Genomic DNA, 25037 nt, shown 5'->3' with positions numbered 1-25037 from the left:
ACTTTGAATAAGTGACTGACACATGATTTTATTTCTCCCACAGGATTCAAGAATCAGTGGTGGCATGGGGCATGGTGCCTTTCATTAATAACTCACCTGTAGCGTCTTTTCCCTGCAGTTTTAAGCTCTGCAGTTTGGGAGGTCTTACCTGAAAGGAGGAGAGCTTTCAACAGAGTACCTGACATTGGTTCAATTGAAGGGGAGGTTGAGATTGCATCTCAACATTTTGGTCTTCTCATCCTATGGTACCAATGGGCAAAGAAACACTCTTAGAAGGAGCGGGCGATCCTGATTAGGAAGGAAAAATTGGATTGCTGATATATAAGCGGGGCATGAAGAAATATATCTAGCACTTAGATGAGTCTCTGGGTACCTCTCAGGACTTCTATGTCCAATATAGGAAACGTTAGTGGAAAATTACAACAACTGCAAAAAAAAAATAGAGCTATGGAAGATTTAGGTAATTCAGATACAAAAATCTGGGTCATATCACTTGTAAGTGGCCCCACCAACTAAGGTCCTGGTTGAGAGAAAAAGAACCATATGCAATTTGGTAGTTGGGTGAAGGAAATATAAATATCAGGGGCTGGAAGAATATGGTGGGGCAGCTTTCTGACTTGAGGATAATGTGCCAAGGCACCACTGTTTCCTTGCATAAGGAAAGGGTTGGATTTTACCAAACTTGGGTGGGAAATTTCTGAGATGGCAGGAGTGCTATGCTCAGGAGACTGAGTTGGGATAGCAAAATACAGCATGCTTGGGCAGGCAAATTGATGATTTTTAGAGCCCTTGATTCCTTATTATTATTATTCTCATTTTGCTGGTGAGGACATTAAGTCTCAGAGCCATTGAACAACATACCCACAATTACACAGCTAAAAAGTAGCAGTACCCAGACTTGAACCAGATCTCTTTGGCTCTTTCTTGCCCTTTTGTATTCTACACACAGGCAAAAAGAAAGGTCAAGTGTGAAGTAACTTAACCTCCAGAGCTCTGTATGTTTCATAATACACCATAGTTGTCCAACTCCAAACATGTTCAGATTTGTGTGAACAGCTTAGGTTCCAATTTCAGATGCTTTCCATGGTGGGTGGGGGTGCAGGGGGGTGATGGGAGCAAACTCCAAATCCACGTGTCTTGTTTCATAACAAGGACATTAACAACAAGTGCTTGTTCAGACCATAACCATCCATGTGCACTGACTCTTGGGAGGTGGCTGAAAAACCTCTGACTCACACAATCTTCAATGTATGGCATAAAGATTCATGAAATCTGGGAACTATGGTCTCAGTACCAAATACTTGAAATATTGCAATCATTATACACAGAATCATAGTCCCTTAAAAATAAAAATGTTCTTGGGGCGCCTGGGTGGCGCAGTCGGTTAAGCGTCCGACTTCAGCCAGGTCACGATCTCGCGGTCTGTGAGTTCGAGCCCCGCGTCAGGCTCTGGGCTGATGGCTCAGAGCCTGGAGCCTGTTTCCGATTCTGTGTCTCCCCCTCTCTCTGACCCTCCCCCGTTCATGCTCTGTCTCTCTCTGTCCCAAAAATAAATAAACGTTGAAAAAAAATTTTAAAAAAAATAAAAATAAAAATGTTCTTCTTTTTAGTGTTTATTTTTGAGAGAGAGAGGCAGACAGAGCATGAGCAGGAGAGGGGCAAAGAGAGAGAGACAGAATCCAAAGCAAGCTCCAGGCTCTAAGCTGTCAGCACAGAGCCCAATGTGAGGCTTGAACCCATGAACCATGAGATCATGACCTGAGCCGAAGTCAAATGCTTAACTGATTGAGCCACCCAGGTGCCCCAAAAATAAAAATGTTCTAATATTTGGGGTGCCTGGGTGGCTCAGTCGGTTGGGCGTCTTGACTTCAACTAAGGTTGTGAGTTTGAGCCTCGCATCAGGCTCTGTGCTGACATCTGAGAGCCTGAAGCCTGCTTCCAATTCTGTGTGTGTCTCTCTCTATGCCCTCTCCCTCTCACATTTTCTCTCTCTTTCTCAAAAGTAAATAAACGTTAAAAAAAAAAAAGAATTAGTGATCAGACTAAACAATAAACTCCTATAAACCAATAAGGAAAATTCCAAAGGATATTCAGAGGCAGTCTGCCGTGGAGGAAATTGAATGGCCGACACACATTCTCAACTCAGCGCCACTTGGAGAAAAATAAATGAAAGCAAGATAGAATTTCACACTCACTGGATTAGCAAAATTCCATAACTGACAACACTGAGTATTGAATGGCAATACAGGATTCTTTATACACTGTCCATGGGAGTATAAATTGGTTCAACTGCTTTGCACAGCAGTTTGTCAATGCCAAGTCCAAGCCAGCAGTTCCACCCCCAGCGATCCACCCTGGAGAAGCTCTCACAGCTGAGCACAGCAGGTGCCCCAGCTAAAATGTCAACTCCGTGAGAGCAGGGCATTTTTGTCTGTTTTATTCTTTTCTGTATCTCGGTGCCTACATCTAGTCGGTGTTTGATTAATATTTGCTGACTTGATAATGAATGAACTGAAGACATGGAGATATTGAGAAAGATTGCTCTGGCTCCATCGAGGAGGTGGGGACTAGAGGCAGGAAGAGCGGTGTAGGGTGATGATACAGGTAGAAAGTGACCGTGTCCTCTATCATGGAGACCAGGTCAGACCAGTCCAGAGGGAGGGGCTGTCCCTCCCCTATTGCACCACTCAGCAAGGAGGTTCTTTTTTTTTTTTTAAAGTTTATTTATTTAGAGAGAGAGAGAGAGAAAGTGCGAATGGGGGAGGGGCAGAGAGAGAGGAGAAAGAATCCCAAGCAGGCTCTGCACTATCAGCACAGAGCCTGACCGCAGGGCTTGAAACCCCCACAAACCGTGAGATCATGACCTGAGCCAAAGTCGGAGGCTTAACAGACAGAGCCACCCAGGTGTCCCACAGCCAAGATGTTCTTAAACTCGTCTTCAGTAAATTGAGAGTCAAGCATCGTGTGTGATGGGACTCATCACTCAGAAACCCTGTTCCAGGATCTAAGAAACAGTCTGAGCTCCTCAGCCTGGCATTCAATGCCCTTTAATTCCCACCTTCCCCTACACTCAAATGCTCCCCCGCCCCAGGAGACTGACAGGTCACCAGCAAGTGATTTGGGCTGGAAGGGGACTGGGGCTGACAGCAGGTGTCCCATCTAAAATAGGAAGCTGCCACCAACCCAGGAGACAAATAGGACAGTCCTCCTGACCTTCTCTGTCTTTCTGTCACTCTCACCTCTGGGATCTTCTGCCCCCAGGAGTGTGTCTTTGCCTGACTCCCACACCCCACCCCATGTGATAAGTCCTTTCCCAATGTCTTCCAGCTGTGTTTCTCTGTTGCCCCTTCTTCCCTGAAAGCTCTACTCCGGACCTCCCCTGCTTGCAGTGTCTCGCTATTTTCTCCTCTAAAGCCAGCCTTTCCTTGAAGCCCTTCAAGTGTTCCCCTCCCCCCCCCCGCCTGTTGTCTGTCCCACAAATATGGAACGTCTGTGATTGTTTGATTCAGCCTGTACCTTTCTTCCACGTGTGCCCTCTACCCAGTGTCCCCTTTGCTTATCCTCCAATCCAGCCGCTATTAAGGGAACTGGTCAATGCTGTGTTCTCACCCCGGCACTGAGGTGCCCATGGGAGGAGAGAGGGTTCGTCCCCTTCTGCTCCAGCCAAAGCCCCAGGTCCTTAAGTCCGTCTTTACTTCATCAGCTCCCCCATCTTTGCTTCGAATCCCAGGTCACCTCTCCAGGTCTGTGGCTGAATAAGGAAACCACGTTCCCACTGCCCTGAACCCTTTGCATGCCAAAGAGAGGCTGAAGGGATAAGGAGTGGGGGTGTCTCTGGGTCCCCAGGGTTGAAATGGAGAAAGCTCTGTGGGGATGTGAGTGTTCTTCTCTGCAGGGAGTGCCTTGTGCCCAGGAACTGAGGAGGAGAGAGTGCCACCAAGCATTCCGGCATGGACACGGACAGGAAGTAGTCTCAGCAAAGGATCTGGTGGAAGTGGGAGCAATGTCTTCTTTCACTTCTGCAGGGATCCAGGTATTACTGTTAATAGAGTGGGTTTGGGATTCTCAGCTTCTGGAATGCAATGATTCAGACCCCTTCTACACCTTTCCTGGGATGGCAAGGGGCTCTCAGAGCCGGACTCGCCCTTGGGAGAACAGGAACTTTCATTTTACTCCCCTACCACCCCTTTCCCTTACCTGCCACTGACTCAGAGGAAAGGATCGGGGAGCGCCTGGGTGGCTCCGTCGGTTAAGCGTCTGGCTTCAGCTCAGGTCACGATCTCACGGTTAGTGAGTTCAAGCCCCATGTCGGGCTCTGTGCTAGCAGCTCAGAGCCTGGAGCCTGCTTTGGATTCTGTGTCTCCTTCTCTCTCTCTGCCCCTCCCCCACTCACTCTCTGTCTTTCACAAATGAATAAACATTAAAAATATATATATATATAAAAAAAAAAAAAGAAAGGGTCAGGACCAGGGCACAACCCAGCCCCAGGGCCACAAGCTGACACTGTCACACACAACCTCTTGTTCGGGATTCTCCCCCCGTTTTCATCAGTGCCCCACCTGGGAAGAAGATATCAGGCTGCCATTACCTGGGCTTTGGGAGGCCAGGGAGGGACATTAAAAACAATTCTCAGATTAGGGGCACCTGGGTGGCTCAGTCGGTTAAGTGTCTGACTTCATCTCAGGTCATGATCTCACGGCTTCTGCGTTCAAGCCCCGTGTCAGGGTCTGTGCTGACAGCTCAGAGCCTGGAGGCTGCTTCCAATTCTGTGTCTCCCTCTCTCTCTCTGCTCCTCGCCCGTTCATGCTCTTTCTCTCTCTCTGTCTCTCTCTCTCTCTCAAGAATAAACATTTAAAAATAATAATAATAACAGTTCTCAGGTACCAGGTATTTACATGGTCAGGTGCTCTGCTAAGCATATGACATGCTTGAGTTCACAGCGCTCTCTCAACAGCCGGGCGGTGCAGAAACCAATACCCCCACTTGGCAGACGAGGTCACTGTGGCTCACTTATCCAGGATACACAGAAAGGACAAGGTCTGTCTGATTCCAGAGTCAACCCCTCTGCAATGACTGTTGATTCACTAAACGTTCCTTGAGCACCTATTATGAGGCAAGCACTGTGGATGTAGTAGCAAACAGACAGTTCAAGTCCTGCCCTCTTGTTACTTTCTAGGAGGGCAGAGAGGCTGTAAATAGACAAACACACATAGGTTCTTTTTTTTTTTTTAAGTGTATTTATTTTGAGAGACAGAGAAAGCAAGCAGGGGAGGGGCAGAGAGAGAGGGAGAGAGAGAGAATCCCAAGCAGGCTCCGCACTGTCAGCACAGAGTCCAATGCGGGGCTTGAACCCACGAACTCTGAGATCATGACCTGAGCTGAAATTGAGAGTCGGATGCTTAACCAACTGAGCCACCCAGGCGCCCCAGCACGCATACATTCTAACGTCAGGGAGCAGTGAGCACCTCAAAAAAATATAGCAATTAATGGCTGCAGAGGAGTGGAGGTGGCTGTTTCCCATAAGGTGGTCAACGAAAGCAACCGTGAGGACGAGCATTTGCTTTGAGATCTGAATGCAGTGAAGGAGTGAGCCATGTAGATGAGTTTGAAGAACAGAGAAGGCAGTCTGTGGAACTACACCCAGCATGTAGATTATTTTTTAATTGAAGTCTAGTTGACACACAATGTTACATTAGTTTCAGGCGTACAACATAGTGACTGCACAACTCCATATGACATGCTATGCTCACCATAAGTGTAGCTACCATCTGTCACCAAACAACACAATGACACTATTATGATACCATTGATTATATTCCCTATATTTCATCCCCGTGGCTAATAACTGGAAGCCTGTACCTCCCACTCCCCTTCACCCATTTTGCTCATGCCCCCTACCCCCTCTGCTCTGGCAACCATCAGTTTGTTCTTCAGATTTATGGGTCGATTTCTCTTTTTTGTTTGTTATGTTTTTTAGAGTCCACATATAAATGAAATCACATGGTATTTGTCTTTCTGTCTGATGCATTTCAGACAGATAGACTTTGGGTCTATCCATGTTGTCACAAATGGCAAGACCCCATTCTTTTTTATGGCTGAGTAATATCCCATTGTGTGTGTGTGTGTGTGTGTGTGCGCGCGCACACACGCACGTGCACATGTGTATACACAACTTCTCTACCCATTCATCTATTGATGGACACTTGGGTTGCTTCCAAATGTTGGCTATTGTAAATAATGCTGCAATAAATGTAGGGGGGCGTTTACCTTTTCAAATTAGTGTTTTCATTTTCGGTGGGCAAATAGCCAGCCCTGGAATTGCAGGATCATATGGTAACTCTATTTTTAATCTTTTGAGAAACCTCCATACTGTTTTCCACAGTGGTTGCACCAAGTTTCATTCCCACTAACAGTGCACAAGGGTTCCTTTCTCTCCACATCCTCCCCAACACTTGTTATTTCTTATCTTTTTGATACTAGCCATTCTGACAGGTGTAAGGTGATATCTCACTATGTTTTTTTTTTTTAAGTTTTATTTATTTTAAGTAATCTCTACACCCAGCATGGGGCTTGAACTCACAATCCCTCATCAAGAGTCATACGCTCTTCTGACTAAGCCAGCCAGGCTTCCTTCATTGTGGTTTTGATTTGCATTTCCCTAATGATGAGTGATGTTGAGCATCTTTTCATGTGTGTCTATTAGCCATCTGTATGTCTTATTTGGAAAAATGCCTATTCAGGTCCTCTGCCCATTTTTTATCAGATTGTCTGCTTTTTTAGTGTTCAGTTGTATAAGTACCTTATATATTTTAGATATTAACCCCTTATTGGATATATCATTTGTAAATATGTTTTCCCAGATGCCTTTTTGTTTTGTTGATGGTTTTCTTCACTGTACAAAAGCTTTTTATTTTGGTAGTCTCAATAGCTTATTTTTGCTTTTGTCTCCCTTGTCTGAGGAGATATAATCAGAAAAATACTGCTAAGGCAGATATCAAAGAGATTACTGTCTATGTTTTTTTCTAGGAGTTTTATGGTTTCAGGCCTCACATTTAGGTCTTTAATCCATTTTGAGGGGCGCCTGGGTGGCTCAGTCAGTTGAGCGTCCGACTTCGGCTCAGGTCAAGATCTCGCGGTCCGTGAGTTCCAGCCCCGTGTTGGGCTCTGTGCTGACAGCTCGGAGCCTGGAGCCTGTTTCAGATTCTGTGTCTCCTTCTCTCTCTGACCCTCCCCCATTCATGCTCTGTCTCTCTCTGTCCCAAAAATAAATAAACTTAAAAAAAATCCACTTTGAGTTTATTTTTGTGTATGGTGTGAGAAAATGGTCCAGTTTCATTCTTCTGCATGTATCTGTCCAGTTGTCCCAGCACCATTTATTGAAGAGACTGTCTTTTCACCATTTATATTCTCAGAATGCATATTTTTTTCAAAATCTTGTTTCACATAGTATTAGAAGACACTTATCTCATAACCAAATCCTCCCAATTTCTGATTCCTTTGAAAAGCCAGAGTGTATCCTTTGGGAGTCCCCATCACACTCCCAACAAAACAATCCAGTGTGGCCCCTGAGCACAGCAGCCCACCTGGGTTTCCAACGCTGAATGGTGCTGTCCAGGTACCAGGTTCTGAAAAAGGAAAAACAAGTCTCATTGACAGTGCAGAGGAGCTCGGGGTCTGTGAGGAGTTCCCTTCAGCACGGGATGGTGACACTTGAGCCAGGACATCTCTCCCCAAACTCTCCCTATTCCTTGACCTCCAAGCTAGAGGTGAGAGCATATGACAGGAAACTTGGTTCATTCATTTATTCATTCAGCAGCTCTAGTAGTTCACAATCACCCAGTAGTTTCTGACAGTCAAGGTTGCTGGTGAGGGCCCACACCAGGCAGTTACAAAAAATTTCCTACAGGGGGCGCCTGGGTGGCTCAGTCGGTTAAGCGTCCGACTTCGGCTCAGGTCACGATCTCACAGTTCGTGAGTTCAAGCCCCGCGTCGGGCTCTGTGCTGACAGCTCAGAGCCTGGAGCCTGCTTCACATTCTGTGTCTCCCTCTCTCTTTGCCCCTTCCCTGCTCATGCTGTGTCTCTCTCTGTCTCAAAAATAAATAAACATTAAAAAAAAATTTCCTACTGAAACGTTCAGTCCTATTGTTTACCCCTCTGTCTGCTGCCCTTCATCTCCATTCTCTGCAGCTGATGACTTTGTAGATGTGAGGCCCAACATCTCCCCCCGCTCTTCCTGAAAGAATGGGAGGCACATTCTGCAAATTAACTGACCAGGTACTGGTACTTTTTTCAAGTATCAAGGTCATGAAAGGCTGAGGAATTGACATAACCGTCATCCAGTATGACATCCATCCTGGATGCTGGGTGTCAGGGAGTAAGGACGGGGGACTCCCAAAGAACACAGCTCTGGATTTTCAAAGGAATCAGAAAATGAGGGGATCTGATTATGAGATAAGCAGTTGGTTGACTCAAGTCCTCTTCTAAAACCATGTAAAACAAAATTTTTTTAAAAAATCTACATTCTAAGGGGATGCCTGTCTGGCTTGGTCGGGGGAGGGAGTGGCACGGTAGCATGCAACTCTTGATCTTGGGGTCATGAGTTCGAGCCCCACGTTGAGTGCAGAGATTGCCTAAATAAATAAGTAAACCTCAAAAAATCTGCATTCTAAGAATACACAATGGGGAATTTATAAATATTCATAAATTGGAGGAGCCTCAGAAGACACAAAAAACTAAACACAATGTGAAATTCTAGATGAAATATTGGAAGAGAAAAAGGCCACTCATGGAAAAACAAACTGAAATGCAGTCTGTAGCCAGTAGTGTTGTACCAATGCCAATTTCTTTTTAATTTAATTTAATTTTTTTAATTTTTTTTAACGTTTATTTATTTTTGATACAGAGAGAGACAGAGCATGAACGGGGGAGGGTCAGAGAGAGAGGAAGACACAGAATCCGAAACAGGCTCCAGGGTCCGAGCTATCAGCACAAAGCCCGATGCGGGGCTCAAACCCACCAACCATGAGATGATGACCTGAGCCGAAGTTGGATGCTTAACCTACTGAGCCACCCAGGTGCCTCTGTTAATTTCTTAGTTGTGTTCATCGTATCATGATCTTGCAAGAGGTTCTCATGAGGGGAAGCTAGGTGAAGGGGAAGCAAAATATCTTTGTACTCTCTGCAACGTCTCTGCACTTCTGAAAGCATTTCAAATTTATTTGTTTGTTTGTTTGTTTGTTTGTTTGTTTATTTAGAGAAGGAGCAGGGGAGGGGCAGAGGGAGATGGAGAGAGAGAATCCCAAGCAGGCTCCATGCCCAGCACGGAGCCGGATGCAGGGCTTGATCCCACAACCATGAGATCAGATCATGAACTGAGCTGAATCAGGAGTCAGACTGAGCCACCCAGATGCCCCAAATATATGATTTTATAAAAGACTCTTCAAATATCTGCCATTTTTTATCTTCCTCAGTGTCTTTCCACTGAATGAAAGCTTTTGATCAGATAATGAAAGGGAATTCTGAAACCCTTTAACATCATTTCCTTCATTAATTACCCTAAACCACAGCTCTTCTGAGTCATATTTATTGACCCCTCCTGTGTAACCTTCCCCTGAACCCCCTTTAAGGTAGAATGGCTTATAGGCAGAATGAAAGGCCACTTCTGGAACCTCTTAGAACTGTTGAGCTTGCACAGAGGTCAACCTCTAACCTCAGTTTCAGCATCAGAGCGATGGGTAGAGACAGGACATATGGCTAAACATCCTACCACCACAGGATACCCACAAACACACACACACAAAGAATTATCTCATCCGAACATCAATAGTGCCAAGGTTGAGAAACCCTACAATACATCCCTTCCTACCCCCATATTTTCTCTGTAGCAAGGAAAGCAAGTCAGGCTGCAAGAAGAATTCAAAGCCCCTTAAAAGCTCTCCTCATGAAGGCCACGTTCCCTAGTGAGGCAGTCCCATTGGGACTCTCTCAAACCAGTTCTAGGGTCAGTTATGGGCTTCAGATGGATCCAGTCCTGCCTCCTCCCCCAGAAGTAGGGGTAGATGCCAAGGGAAACTAGAGATATATAATCTCATAATTAAGCCTTCTTCCAGGACCTGCCCTAACCCACCTTTCTGAGATTTAAACAACAGCATGGGCCCCGCCTTCCTCCCGGCCATGTGCCTGAGACCTGGGGTGTCAAGTTCCCCAGGACCTTCAAGCACTTCCTCCCCCACCTCCATGGGAAAGGTGAACATGGTGTATACCCACACACCTGTGGGGGCACCCAGAGACCCACCTGGCCTCCCAGGCCCTTGACCTCAGGGGCTCTCTCTCCCATCCTATCTTCTGCCACTAGAGTCCTAGGCTCACTCCATGTTTTTGAAACCTTCCCTTCTGATCTGGCCAGTTACTGGGGCAGGTGCCCAGAGCAGACATAGCTGGTGGGGGCTGAGGAGAACAGGGGGAAGACTATGTGGGCAGAAGGCAGCAGGGGAATCATTCAAATCTGAGATCTGGAAGCACCTAGCTGGCGCAGTCAGTGGAGGGTACAACTCTTGATCTCAGGGTTGTGAGTTCAAGCCCCACATTGGGTGTAGAGATTACTTAAAAATAAAATCTTTTTTTTTAATTTTTTTTTTAAAAATTTTTTTTTCCAACATTTATTTATTTTGGGGACAGAGAGAGACAGAGCATGAACGGGGGAGGGGCAGAGAGAGAGGGAGACACAGAATCGGAAACAGGCTCCAGGCTCTGAGCCATCAGCCCAGAGCCTGATGCGGGGCTCGAACTCACGGACCGCGAGATCGTGACCTGGCTGAAGTCGGACGCTTAACCGACTGCGCCACCCAGGCGCCCCAAAAATAAAATCTTTAAAAAGGAAAAAAAAAAACAAGGGGTGCCTGGGTGGCTCAGTTGGTAAGTGTCCAACTTCGGCACAGGTCATGATCTCCCGGTTCGTGAGTTTGAGCCCCGCATCTGGCTCTGTGCTGACAGCTCAGAGCCTGAAGCCTGCTTCAGATTCTCTGTCTCCCTCCCTCTCTCTCTGCCCCTCCCCTGCTCATGCTCTGTCTCTCTCTCTCTCTCTGTCTCTCTCTCTCTCTCTCTCTCTCTCTGTCTCTCTTAAAAATAAATAAATGTTAAACATTTTTTAAACAAAACCGAAAAAATACCCAAATCTGAGGTCCTTTCTCCTCCACTTCTCCCAAACCCTTCTCCCAAACCCTCCTCCTAAACCCTCCTCCAACTTCCCCCTACTTCAGTCCTGCCACTGCAGTCTGACTCATGGAGGTGTGAGACAGAAAGAGAAAGGGACAGAAAGAGAAAGAGAAAGAGACAGAAAGAGACAGAAAGAGAGATGCTCAGAGACAGGAGGAGATGGTGGCTGAGAAAGATGTACAGGGAGAGAGAGACAGAGAGAAAGAGAAAAGGCATGGGGAGAATTAAAGACAGAACAGAGATGAGAGACAGAGACTCAGAAATGCAGAGGATGAGAGAACAAGAGAGACAGAGACATAAAGAGAGACAAAAAAGATTCAGAGGCAGAAGCAAAGTGAGACAGATACAGAAACTCAGAGACAAACCACAAGAGACGGAGAATGGCCAGAGGGCTGTGAACAGGCTCCAGAGAATGGGAGAACTCCAGCCCAGGACAGAAAGGAACTTGCCTGAGGTCACATGCAGTCACAGGCAGAAATGAACTTGACCCCAGATGAATAGAACCAAGTGCCTAAAACACCAAAGAGACCCTGCCCCCACCCCTGGCTCATTTTGCCCAGCCCCAAAACCCCGGGTCAAACCCAAAACCAGACTCAGGGCTCCGAATGGCAAACAAATGGAGATTTTGCCCCACTCCAGGGAAAACGGCCACTACTGACCACAGGAATGGGTGTTGAGGTCAGCCCGAAAGAGGCCAGTGGAGGGTTCCCAAGGGATGGCACCCACCCAAGGCATCACTCCAACTGGCTGCAAGCCTGGGCCGCTCCCAAGGTAAGGTATAAAAGTGAAAGGGATTAAAAGTCACTGGGAAAACTGGGTGTGGAGGGCCATGGGCTGTGGACAGAGGTGATTTAAGAGCAGCCCCCTTCTCCCCAGGCCACAGAGCCACAGGGCACACGCCTGGAGCAGATCATATCTCAGCCGTCCTAGAAGTTCAGCAGGTAAAGGGCCAAGTGCGGGTCACAGAGGAGGAGGGTGGCTCTCAAGAGCAGGGTCATCAGCTTCATTTCCTTGTCACTACGATTGTCCGGGATCTCCCTTTTCCTCTTCTGAGGGTTCTCAGGGTCTCTGGGCCTGTGTTTCTGGGGCTCTCTCTGGCTTTGTTCGTTCATTTGACAAATGTTTTAAAGCTCACGGTAGGCTGAGCACTGGGTCTTGATCACTGGCTCTTTACCCAGCGGGTGGCATCTGTGGAATGAGCCCTGAGCCCATGGGGTCAGAACCCCTGATTCTTTTCTATCTGATTCTGCCCCCTTCTCTGTCTCAGTCTGTCTTGGCCTCTGTTTCTAGGTGTCTGTCTAATGTTCTGTGTGTGTGTGTGTGTCTGTCTCTCTCTTGCCCTTTCTCTACCTTTCAGTGCCCATCTCTAAGTCTCTCAGGAAGTGTGTGTCTGTCTGTCCACCTCTCTTCTGTCTCTAGCTCTGTGCCTTGATTTGTCTGTCTCTGTCCTTGCGTGTCTCTATCTCTTATCACTCTCTGTGTGAGAGTCAGTCTCATGATAGACGGCAGATGATGACAGACAGACAGATGATAGAGAGACATCTATAGATATTCCGATATCTTACTTGGTTTTTCCAAATACCTCATTATCTCCATGTGTATCTCTGTCTCTCTGTCTCCATCTCTCCATCGGTCTCTGTTCCGTTGCTGTCTCTCTTGCTGTTGGTCTTTCTGCATTTTGACCGCCTCTGCCTCTGTTTTCTCCTGGTCTCCATGCCCTTTCTTTCCTTCTCTGTCCCCACCCCTCACTTCTGTCCCCTCAGGCCTTGGTTGTTCCCTCTCCCTGCCTCTCTACCTCCTCCCTTCTCTCTCTCTCTTTTTTAATATTTATTTATTTATTTATTTATTTATTTATTTATTTATTTATTTTGAGAGATAGCCCAAGCAGGGGAGGGTCAGAGAGATAGGGAGAGAGAGGATCCCAAGGCGGGGCTCAAACTCAGGGAACCACGAGATCATGACCTGAGCAGAAATCAAGAGTCCAATGTCTAACCAGCCAAAACACCCAGGTGCCCCTCCTTCCTTCTTTTCTTCTGCCCCCATTTCCAGGGTGTGGGGGAGGCAAGTCCCAGGAGCTGCAGAGTGAAGGGATCTTGCTCCCTCCCTGGCCCTGCGGGTCCTATGCTCTCCCACTTCACTCCCCAGATGCCTGCGGCTGCTTTCACCATAGACAGTATGAGCACAGCCATCTTGCTCCTGCTCCTGGCTCTCACCTGTGTGTTCCTGATGCTCAATTCAAGGGGCAAGAGCCGGCTGCCCCCAGGCCCTAGGCCTCTCCCACTCCTGGGAAACCTGCTGCAGCTTCGCTCCCAAGACATGCTGACTTCTCTTACCAAGGTGCAAGGACCTAGGGTTGGGTGAGAAGGGAGGAACAGGGGGAGGGGTCCCAGGGTCCCAGACCCTCCCCCGCATGACATCTGTTTTCCTACCCTCAGCTGAGCAAGGTCTATGGCTCGGTGTACACAGTGTACCTGGGGCCCAGACGCGTAGTGGTCCTCAGCGGGTACCAAACCGTGAAGGAGGCCCTTGTGGACCAAGGGGACGATTTTAGTGGCCGCGGCGACTACCCCACCTTTCTCAACTTCACTAAGGGCAATGGTAAGCCTGCTCCCCATCTTCTCCCCTCTCCAGCTCACTCCACATTGAGGGAGGGGATAAGGGTAGGGGACTGTCCTCCCAATTTTGGTGACACTCAGGGCTACTGATCTCACCAATGACACCAGCTGGGATGGAGCCAGACAGTGCTAGTCTAGGTAGACTCAGTTCCACCTTCTCCATCCCCAAATCCCACCACCATTTTGAAACGCACTTCCACACCAATCCCCCACCTGCATCCAACTCCAGCCCCATTCTCATCCCAATCCCTATCTCTAGCCTAACCACATTATCAAATCTCCATCTCAGTCAAGTGGGCAAATTATCTGGCCCAGCCCACATTGTCCACCTCAACCCAGTCCTTGTCAACCCTACCTCCATGTTCCCCATTCCAACCTCAACTTTCATCGTTACCTGCAACACTGACTTCATCTCCCTCCAACCTCCATTCCCATTATGAACCCTCTCCCAAACCCCACATTAAAATCTGTTATCAACCCCATCCTGACCATCAAACTGAACTCCACCATTATTTTTCTCCCCAGCCCCAGCCCTATCTTCTATCCCAATCACCCATTGAAGTTGCTCGTTTCAGTTTCATTTTCTTTTTTTTTTTTAATTTTTTTTTTAACGTTTATTTATTTTTTTGGGACAGAGAGAGACAGAGCATGAACGGGGGAGGGGCAGAGAGAGAGGGAGACACAGAATCAGAAACAGGCTCCAGGCTCTGAGCCATCAGCCCAGAGCCCGACGCGGGGCTCGAACTCACGGACCGCGAGATCGTGACCTGGCTGAAGTCGGACGCTTAACCGACTGCGCCACCCAGGCGCCCCTCAGTTTCATTTTCAACCCTAACCAAACCGCCATCACCAAAACTAACCCCAGCACATATCCACCCAGCCCCAAGCTAATCTCAAGCCCAATCTACCAGTCTTTTCCATTCTATACAACTCCATTCCCATCAGCAACCTCAATTTATCATCAACCCCATAATCCCTCCTCCTCCCCCATTGTCATCCCATCCCAATCCAAACCCAGGTCCATCCCACCTAGCCAACAACTCACATCAACTCCAAACCTCTTCTATCTCAATACCCTGTCCTCCTTAGGTTTGGAAATCACTTAGTCTTCCGGGTTTTCTTTCTTTTTTTCTTAAAATTTTTTTAATGTTTATTTTATTTATGAGAGAAAGAGACAGAGTGTGAGCAGGGGAGGGATAGAGGGAGAGGGAGACACAGAATCTAAAGCAGCCTCCAGGCTCTGAGCTATCAGCACAGAGCCCAACGCAGGGCTCAAAGCCATGAACCATGAGATCATGATCGGAACCAAATCTGGACGCTTAACCGACTGAGCCACCCAGGCACCCTGTTTCTTTCTTTCTTCTTTTTTTTTTTAACATAAATCTTTTATTCAGAGAAAGCCATAAGACAAAGCCCAATAAATGACAAGGGAAAGGGAGGGGGAGAAAGAGATAAGATTGGCAGAAAGTTGCTCTGATTGAAACGGGGATCCTGGAGACCTGCATCCTCAACTATCCTTCTCCCCCTAAAGAACCCCTGGGGCTCCTCCTGTCCCCTTCACTAGGTGGGTACCAGCTGCTCCAGGATTTGGAAGCAAAGAGCTCTAGTTGAAAGCAAGAACAGGGGCACCGGGGTGGCTCAGTGGATTAAGCATCCAGCTCTTGATTTCAGCTCAGGTCATGATCTCACTGTTGGTAAGATCAAGCCCCACATCGGGCTCTGCACTGATGGCATATGGAGCCTGCTTGGGATTCTCTCTCTCTCTCTCTCTCTCTCTCTCTCTCTCTCTCTCTCTTCCCTCTCCCTCTCTCTCAAAATAAACTTTAAAACAAACAAACAAACAAAAAACCCAGCGCATTGAGTACACATTCCACCTTCATGTCCCCTTCCCGGTCTTGGTCTGATGACCTCACCCGTCCAGGTACACCAGGTACAAGGAAGTGGAGACAGTAGCGGTTTCTTTCTACTTGCCACACAGAAACCATCTGGATACATACTTTATCTGTTACTAGTTCTTCCTTACATAGTACAAAGGATAACAACAGGGTTCTGCTCCTTCCTGGGTGTGTGCCTTTGGACAAGTGGCTTCCTCTCTCTGACCCTGAGTTGGCTGGGATGAGAAAGCTGTTTGCTCCAAGTCATTGAGATAAGGCAGATGGTGCAAGGCAATCAGCATCGTTTTTTCTTCTTTCGCTTCTAGTTCTCTGCTTGCTCCAGGGAAACCAGAGACAAACACATCGGGAGACCTTATCCTATTGTAGCCCCATCACCAAATTATGACCACCTAGCGTAGTCAGGGCTGGAATGGGGAGCTGTAGGAGACCAGCGGCAAGCGCCTGAGCCAGCCAAGGGAGGGTCAGCAAGGGCATCGCGGAGGAAGGGACCTCTAAGCTGAGACCTAAAAGATGAGGACCACCATTCAGGAGCAGACAGATGTTGAAGAGTGTTCTGCTAGGACTAGCCTGTGCAAAGACCCCGAGTCCACGGAAAGAAGGTTCCTAGACGAAGTCCTAATGTTTATTTCTCTTGCTTTTCTCCCTCGTTTGTGCTTTCATTAATTAATAAGCAATCACCAGCACCTCCTGTGTGGTAAGGCCGGTGCTGGACAATGCTAGGGACAAGGTGGTGACCAAGACAGCCCCTCCACCCCCCATCTTCACAGCTTAGAGAAGGAGATAGCCCTTCTCTATGGTGATGGTCCAGAGTGATCAGGTCTGTGATGAGGGAAACAGAGAGATCAGGACTATGGTGAGGAAGCCCATGGCCCTAGGGAAGCTCAGAGAAGGCACCTGACCTGGCCTGGAGGGTTAGGAAGGGCTTCCTGGGAGGGGGTAGATTCCACACTCTGAGTCTCTCCCCCAGAAGACACCGGGAAAGGGGACTCAGGTGGCGGCGGTCTTGGAAATAAGCCATCAGTAGAGCTGGCCCCTCCCCTTCTCGCCAGGCCTCGCCTTCTCCAATGGGGACCGGTGGAAGGCCCTGAGGAGGTTCTCCATCCAGATTCTGAGGAACTTCGGGATGGGTAAGAAGAGCATCGAGGAGCGGATCCTGGAGGAAGGCCGCTTCCTGCTGGCGGAGCTACGGAAAACTGAAGGTTGGTCCTCGAACGCAGTTGATACGCCTAACTCACATCCATCTTACTTAGTCGTCAGGACTGCCAGAGAGTGTGGGCGTGAACTTAAAACTGCTGGAGGCTCCTCACTTGGCCCACGGTGAGAGTGGTGCCCCCTGGAGGTGGGTCAGCTCCAGGTGCTATGTTCTCTGAGGTACGGCAGCAAGACGGGTTATGTGGTGGTTGATCCGTTGCGCTGTCCCTGCGTGGTATTCTGAATGCAGTGTGTATCATTGTGGTGGATGGTGATGATGATGATGATGATGATGATGATACTTTTTTTTTTTTAACATTTATTCATTTTTAAGAGAGAGCGCAAGCAGGGTGGGACAGAGAGAGAAAGAGACACATAATCCACAGCAGGCTCCAGGCTCTGAGCTGTCAGCACAGAGCCTGACACAGGGCTCGAACTCACAAACTGTGAAATCACAACCTGAGCTAAAGTCGGACGCCCAACCGACTGAGCCCCCCAGGCACCCCATGATGATGATACTCTTGACACCACACCACTTATGGGGGCCCTGTGTTAAGCACACTTTCGTGCATAAGCCCCTGGAGCCTCAGAACGATCCATTTTGCAGAAGAGGAAACAGAGGCATAGAGATCAACCAACTGTCTTGAAATGATCAAGCTAGTCAGTGGAGAAGCAAAGGTTTAAACCCGGTTCTTGCCGACACCAAGGTCCACACTTTGCACATGAATGCCCGTTTACTGAGTACTTCCTGAGACCAGGGGCTGTACTAAACTCTTCACACATATGAACACATCCCACGTCCCCTGAAACCCTAGGAAGCTATTACAAGTGATGAACCTCAGGCCCAGAAAGGTTAAGTCATGTGCCCAGGAAGTGGCAGAGCTGGGGTGTAAAACCCAGCTCAAAACTGCCCAACCATGAAAAAAAAAAAAAAAAAAAAAAGAGTTAAAAATAAGGACACTTACATGGTGCCTACCATGGGCCAGCACTGTTCCAAGAATTTCGTGTATATTACCTCCTTGAACAATCACCCAAACCTAAGCAGGAGTCCTATTTTAAACCCCATTTTACAGGAGAAGAAACTAAAACACAGAGAGGCAGACAGCCCTCTACCCTGATCTCCAAATCTTGCTGGCTTTTGACAGGGAAAAAAAAAAATGATGCTGCAGGGTTGGAATGATGGGATGTAAGTAAAGGAATAACTGCCTGAGTTAGTTTCCTGTAGCTGCTATTTAAAAAAAAAAAAAAAAAGCCGCAAACTTAGTGACTTAAAGCAGCACACATTTATTCTCTTACAGTTCTGGAATCCAAAGTCTAAAACTAAAACGGGTGGGCAGAGCTGACTCCTGGAAACTCTAGGGGAAAATCCATTTCCTTGGCTTTTCCAGCCTCTAGAGGCCACCCACGTTCCTGACCTCGTGGTCCCTTCCCCTCTTCTTCAAAGCCAGCAACACAGCATCTCCCAATATCTGTATTTCTATCTCTCTCTCTCTCCCTCCTCCCTCACTGTCCCTCTCCATCATCACATCACCTTTTCTTACTCAGACCCTTCCGCCTCCATTGTAATTACATTAGATCCACTCGGATAAGCCAGAGAATAATCTCCCCATCTCAAAATCCTTAATTTAATCACAGGTTCACAGGCTCTTAGAGATTAGGACATGGACATTTGGGGAGGGGGGGCATTATTCAGCCTACCACAGCACCCCGGCTTATACAGGCTCAGGATGGGCCAGGCCACACTTCCAACTCCTTCCACCAGCCCCATGAGGAGAAGACTGTCACCAAGCCCATTTTACAGACGAGAAAGCTGAGGTTCAGAGAAGGGAAGTCAGTTTATCCAGGTCACACAGAGATTAAGAAACCAAGGCCAAGTCCAAACTGTATCTATCTAACTCCAGACTCAGTTTTCTGGGCCGTGCTGTGTGCCATGGCCAATGGGCTATTTTCTGTGATCCCTTCAGTGGTCAGACCACTGGGTGTTAGGGGTTGTGTCGCTGTGTCACTGCTGGCTGAGGCTGTAGTGTTGTCAGGCGCTGACGTAGTATTGTGTTGTGTTGTTTATTGCGTGTGTTGTCTTGCGCGGTGCGTGCTGCGGGTCGGATGGCGAAGAGGAGCCTGTTCCGTTGCTTGGTCGTGGTGTGGATGTGCCGCGGGGCCTTGTGGGTTCCGCGTTGCCAGGTACTCTTGCGGTTGTTTAGGACGCATGCTGGGTGGCCAACGAGCACTTGTTTTGTGCTCCAAGTGACCTTGCCTCCTCGTTGTACTGCCATTCAGGAATCCGGTGTGTTGCACAATGTGCCCCTTGACTCATTCTGCCCCTGACCCTCAGGCAAGCCCTTCGACCCCACGTTCGTGCTCAGCCGCTCGGTGTCGAACATCATCTGCTCTGTGATCTTCGGCAGCCGCTTTGACTACGACGATGAACGTCTGCTCACCATTATCCGCCTCATCAATGACAACTTCCAAATCATGAGCACCCCCTGGGGAGAGGTCAGGAGGCCTAGTTGGCGGGGGTACAGGGTTGGGGTTCGTCCTGGGACATAGGGGAAACAGCGGGCGGGGAAGAGGTGCGCTTGACCCTGTCTGGCCCCGCCCTTTCCCGTCTGGCCCCACCCCGCCTAGCCTAAGGTCACTCTCTCCACCAAGTTGCCACAGAGTCCCCGCTCCACCTCGGCCTCTCCAGAACCTAACTGACCCTCAAGACTCCGCCCGCCCGCCCGTGCCTACCTGCTCCGCCCTGACCTCACCGGCCTCTGCCCCCCACACACTGCCTGATCCTCCAAACCCCTCCGACCCTCCCCCCACCCCCAGTTGTACAACGTCTTTCCAAGCGTCCTGGACTGGTTACCTGGGCCGCACCGACGCCTTTTCCGGAACTTCGGGCGCATGAAGGACCTCATCGCCCGCAGCGTCCGCGACCACCAGGACTCCCTCGACCCCAGCTCTCCCCGCGACTTCATCGATTGCTTCCTCAGCAAGATGGCACAAGTAAGCCCGGCCTGGAAGTCTCATCCCTGATCTGACCTGCTGCCCCAGCCTCAAGCCAACGAGGATCCCGGGTTGAGCGGGTTTGAGAATGATCTCCCTGCCTCCCGGGAAGTGCAGTTAGAACTCCCCAGAGCCACTGGGGGCCACGGCCCGCCCCGATTAACAGCTCATTAAGAAGTCCCTAAGGCTCTGTTAATTGTGGGCCCTGCGGCTGAGATTTTCTCTAGCCGGCCCTTACGCACTCCCCAGCTTCCCCGACCGAAAGAAAGTTAAACAGTGGAGGGACTGAGCTGACACCCAACAGGGGTTGTGCAGAGCTGAGCCTGTGGTCAGTGTCCGGGCGGGATCTCCTGGCCCGGGCTCGTATCCCCGCCCCTCAACCTCCGCAGGAGAAGCAAGACCCGCACAGCCACTTCCACATGGATACCCTGCTGATGACCACACATAACCTGCTCTTTGGGGGCACCGAGACCGTGGGCACCACGCTGCGCCACGCCTTCCTTGTGCTCATGAAGTACCCAAAAGTGCAAGGTGCGCGCGCCCCAAGCCTGCCCACAGCGCCAAGGGCCACACCCGCTCCGCACGCGTGCCCCACGGGCCTCAGCTCGCTCGCCTCGAAGCCCCGCCCAGCATGCCAGACAGCCCAATCCTCCGGCTTACGCCCGGGACCCACAGCCAAACCCACAAACCCACACGGAGGCCCAGCCCACCCACACGGTTCCCGCGGTCCACACAGCTTGCCGGACCCCGGACCCCGGACCCCGCCCTCATGGTCTTGCTTTGCGGCCCACCTCTGACCCTGACCACCCAGCACGCGTCCGGCCTCGGAGCCGGGATCTCCCAGTCCGCCTAGAGCCTGGCCCTGAGCCTCAGCCGCAGGGCCAGCCAGGAACCATCAGTCTGACCCACAAAGTCTGACCACCTGCCCACACAGCACGGTCTGCGACCCCATCTCGCCCAAACCACGCCTCTGGGCAGATCCCGGAACCCTGGCCTCCGGCACAGAGTCTATTAGGGTCCACGCCGCCTGCCGCATCCGGGATCTCTCAGAGCTTACGCACAGCCCACCCATTCGACCCACCCCCCAGCGGGTCAGGTCCTCCCATCGGGGACCTGGACTCCAGGCAGCCCCTAAGCCCCTCCCGCCCAACCCCGCCCCTAGGAGCCCTTGCACCAAACAAATTTTCGTCCTCACCTACAACTCTCAAACCAACCCTTCCCTCCGTGGCCCCCGCTAACCCCCACAGGGACCTCTGCAGCGGCCCTCCTACTGGGAAGCGGGGGCTGGACCCCGCCCACACAAGCATACCCCGCTCCCCAGCCCAGTCGAGCCCTCTGGTACCCCCGACTAGGCTCCCCTCTCCACCTGCAGCCCGCGTACAGGAGGAGATCGACAGCGTTGTGGGACGGGCGCGGCTGCCGGCGCTGGAGGACCGAGCGGCCATGCCTTATACAGATGCGGTGATCCACGAGGTGCAGCGCTTCGCAGACGTCATCCCCATGAACTTGCCGCACCGCGTCACCCGGGACACAGCCTTTCGCGGCTTCCAGATACCCAAGGTGTGCTGGGCATCTGGCAACGGACAGCTGGCACACTAGAAGAGGCATCCCAGATTTGTTCATGGCTTCCGGGGCTCTAGCAAGGAGGATCCCAGGCCCTAGCAATCAGTACCCTGGGCCTTGGCGACTGGCATCCCAAGCCCCAGCAACAGACATCTGAGGCTTTTAAATCCAGAGCCTCAGCCCCTTCCCAAGACCCTATTCGGTACTGTAATGGACTGGATCCTGACCCTGAACTCCAGATCTCTTCCCCATGACAGGTTCCCTAACCCCTCTCCAGCATCCCCAGGCTCTAAGACTTCATCCTGGGGGTCCCCTGTGCCTAAGCACTGTTCTGAGACCTCTCCCTCTTCCCAGAAACCCCAAACCTGCTCTGACAAGGGGAGGTATCCCCCATCCCTGTGCACACAGCTTCCAGCACCCACTTGGGACCCCAGACAGTGACACACATTCCCTGAATCCCTGATGCAGTCCTATGCTTCACATCGCCTTCTCAAGTCCCTGGGACCTCCAGCCCGGTCAAATAGAAGTTTTAGCTTGAGAATCTCCCAGATTTTCTACCCCACCGATTCTGCCTCCCTACTCACACAGGGCACGGATGTCATCACCCTCCTTAATACAGTCCACTATGATCCCAGCCAGTTCCTGACGCCCCAGGAATTCAACCCTGAGCATTTTCTGGATGCCAATCAGTCCTTCAAGAAGAGCCCTGCCTTCATGCCCTTCTCAGCCGGTGAGAACCACAGGGGCAAGAGTCAGGGTCTTTGGGGCCCCATATTCCTACCTACATTCCTCAGTTCTTTTTTTTTTTTTTTTTTTTTTTTTTTTTATTTTGAGAGAGAGAGAGACAGGGCACGAGCAGAGGAAGGGCAGGGGGTGAAGGTGAGAGAGAATCCTAAGCAGGCTCCCCTCTGCCAGCGCAGAGCCAGACTTGGGGCTCAGTCTCACCAACCCCCAGATCATGATCTGAGCCGAAATTAAGAGCCGGATGCTTCACGGACTCAGCCACCCAGACGCACCGCCCCCCTCCCCCCACCGCCCCCCCCCCCGACACCTTTTTTTTTCTTCCGTCCTAATTCCACTCTCAAACCCTCTCACTTCTTCATCCCACCGCATCCTCATGTTCTCACTCCGAACTCTGTTCCTATAGGCAGATAATGACTAAAATCCTTGCGGAGGGAAGCGGGGAGGCAGGATATTAATTCAACTTGGGAGGGGGTCACCGTCAGCCACTGGGTGGCGCAGGTGAGCAGTTCTCGTTTTCCTTGGCTTTGGTCTTTATCCTGCCGAAAAAATATCTTTCCTGTTCAACCCAGTAGCAGAAATAAAAAGGAGGGAGGAGGAATAATAATAAGCCACTTACATATTGTCTACTCTGTGCCAGGCAAAACTTTTAAGAAGACCTATTAGAGTGGTGGCTAAGAGTTAGGTTTTACAGCCAGACCCCAGCTCAGTCATCCCCCAGCTATAACGGCCTGGAATATGTTACTTCACCTCTCTGTGCCTCAAGTTCCACGTCTATAAAGTGGAGAATGATAAGGCCCACCTCTTCGAATTATTATGAGGATTAACTTAACATCAGTATACTGCCTAGAGTAACCTATGACATGCAATGACCTACATGGCATCATATTCTCATTTCTTTACCTGAATTTACCATTCACAACACTCTAATGAGGTACTATTATCATCCCCATTTTATTTCATTTCACTTTTTTTTTAACGTTTATTTATTTTTGAGACAGAGAGAGACAGAGCATGAAGGGGGGAGGGTCAGAGAGAGGGAGACACAGAATCTGAAGCAGGTTCCAGGCTCTGAGCTGTCAGCACAGAGCCCGACGCGGGGCTCGAACTCACGGACTGCGAGATCATGACCTGAGCCGAAGTCGGCCGCTTAACCGACTGAGCCACCCAGGCGCCCCTCATTTCACTTTTTATCATCCCAATTCTACATACCCAGAAACTGGTTTGCCCAAGATCACAGAACTCGTAACTGCAGAGTCGGGATTGGAACCCGGGAACTCGCCCTTGTATCGTCGGCCAGATCCTTCTTGGTCCCGGATTTAAAGCACCTTTACAGATCTTTAGATGGGTGGGTCTGTGACGTCTCCAACCATTAGCTTCATATGTTTTTCTCCGAGAATTTGGGACCGGAGCCCCTCACCCCGTCTCATCTCACCGCTCCTGGGCCACCTCCCCACCCCCGCAGGTCGCCGAGTGTGCCTGGGCGAGTCGCTGGCGCGCATGGAGCTCTTCCTCTACCTCACCGCCATCCTGCAGAACTTCTCGCTGCAGCCGCTGGGGGCGCCCGAGGACATCGACCTGACGCCGCTCAGCTCCGGGCTCGGCAACTTACCGCGGCCTTTCCAGGTGTGCCTGCGCGCGCGCTGACGCCGCGGCCCTTCCAGATCCGCCAGGGAGCCGGGAGGCCCGCCGTGGGGCTGGCGCCGTCCTCTTCTCGTTCCAACTGTGCCCGTGATCCCTCTCGCTGTCACACTCGCTTCCCCGCACCTGAGCCTGCCGCCTACCGGTCCGTCCGCCCCCCCATCTCGACCTGGTCGGCGCCCCCCAGAAGCAGAGAAGCGCAAAGGGAAGGGGAAGGGCTTGCCTCGTTCCTATTGCGCGCCCTCTTGGGGGCCGTTTGAGTCATTTTCTAGTAAACTGTAAAAGATTCCAACTGCCTGGGCTGAATTATAGAGAGGACGGTCCCCCAGGATGGGGGGAAGGAATGTCTGGCTGCAGAGAAAGGAGACACCAAAGTGACCGGTTCTACCGTCACCCTTAGAGTGGCTAAAAACTGGGAGAAATTGTTTCCCAGGGTAATAAGGGCTGTGAGGCCTGACGACAGAGAGGCAGAGAAACCCAGGCAGAGAAAAAGACAGCGGTCTAGAGACATAAGGATGCGGTCGGCCCAGAGATGCGGTACAAAGGTGGAGATATAAGCAAGGGAGAACATGAGAGACTGAGCGATAGACACACACAGACTGAGAAATAACAATTACTCAAACTTACACAGTGCTTCCTATTCACTCTAAGGCCCCGTTTAAATCTCCCTGTGAGGCAGAGCAGCATGTTACACTTTTAGAGACTCAGAGAGAGGAAATGCCTTGGCCAAGATCACACGGCCGGAGGGCGACAGAGCTGGGATCAGGATGCAGACTCCAACGCTGGTCCCCTCCACCTCACAAGTCAGAGACACAGAGCAATGCAGAGGGGTACAGGGACGGAGAAATGGGGAGACAGAGAGGAGAGAGAGAGACAAAGAAAGAAACAGAAATGGCCAGAGAAAGCCAGAGAAGAAGGCCAATGAAGGGGGGAAGGGAGGCACCAGGAAGCCTGAAAGACTATTCCCTTGTCTTGCAATGTCTCCCTTTGGGGTAGGGATAGCAGTCCCAGGCATGGGGCCTCCCAACCTGAGACTGGGCTTGTTAGCCTGACATCCTGCTGACAGAAGCTTTTCTCAATGAGTAGGCAGGCATCTTAAGCTCCAAGGAGCCAGAGTCAGAGGGGCGGTGGCCCCCCAGCCATGGGCGGAGGTGGCTTAGGTGACCGTACCCTAAATGGGGCCTC

At 50.2% G+C, this 25037-nt stretch overlaps 1 protein-coding gene and 2 long non-coding RNA genes across 4 annotated transcripts; 1 reads left to right on the top strand and 2 right to left on the bottom strand.

Annotated features, from left to right (window-relative positions):
* Positions 1-7399: 7399 nt before the first annotated feature.
* On the bottom strand, positions 7400-13099 carry LOC147573612 (uncharacterized). Its single transcript, XR_015244882.1, has 2 exons — positions 12798-13099; positions 7400-7625 (listed from the first exon to the last, which is right to left on the bottom strand). It is a non-coding gene; the product is annotated as an uncharacterized LOC147573612 (long non-coding RNA).
* Positions 11881-24123, top strand: LOC112851321 (cytochrome P450 2F5). 2 transcript variants are annotated; one of them, XM_086689827.1, is made up of 10 exons: positions 12092-12156; positions 13361-13552; positions 13651-13813; positions 16775-16924; positions 19249-19409; positions 19731-19907; positions 20297-20438; positions 21280-21467; positions 22059-22200; positions 23677-24123. In XM_086689827.1, the coding sequence occupies exons 2-10, from the start codon at positions 13361-13363 to the stop codon at positions 23856-23858; spliced, it is 1497 nt and encodes a 498-aa protein (XP_086545953.1). In that variant the 5' UTR covers positions 12092-12156; the 3' UTR covers positions 23859-24123. The 2 variants fall into 2 exon arrangements, with proteins under 2 accessions (XP_086545954.1, XP_086545953.1); XM_086689828.1 differs by lacking the exons at positions 13361-13552; positions 13651-13813 and adding an exon at positions 11881-11986 and having other exon boundaries at positions 23677-24122.
* On the bottom strand, positions 18181-19901 carry LOC147573611 (uncharacterized). Its single transcript, XR_015244879.1, has 2 exons — positions 19768-19901; positions 18181-19399 (listed from the first exon to the last, which is right to left on the bottom strand). It is a non-coding gene; the product is annotated as an uncharacterized LOC147573611 (long non-coding RNA).
* Positions 24124-25037: the final 914 nt, after the last annotated feature.

This window comes from Puma concolor, chromosome E2 (genome assembly GCF_028749965.1).
Source record: "Puma concolor isolate L17-30 chromosome E2, mPumCon1.1.hap2, whole genome shotgun sequence".
NCBI lineage: Eukaryota > Metazoa > Chordata > Mammalia > Carnivora > Felidae > Puma > Puma concolor.
The sequence above is the reverse complement of the archived record's forward strand: the minus strand, read 5'-3'. Positions and strand labels throughout refer to the sequence as shown.

What these genes read in the sequence shown, in the direction of transcription:
- LOC112851321 (XM_086689827.1), top strand. Translation starts at nt 13,361, where the DNA reads ATGCCTGCGGCTGCTTTCACCATAGACAGTATGAGCACAGCCATCTTG. An exon ending in TCCTCAGCAAGATGGCACAA is followed by an intron (nt 19,908 to 20,296) that starts GTAAGCCCGGCC and finishes CAACCTCCGCAG; the next exon opens with GAGAAGCAAGACCCGCACAG. An exon ending in CTTCATGCCCTTCTCAGCCG is followed by an intron (nt 22,201 to 23,676) that starts GTGAGAACCACA and finishes CCACCCCCGCAG; the next exon opens with GTCGCCGAGTGTGCCTGGGC.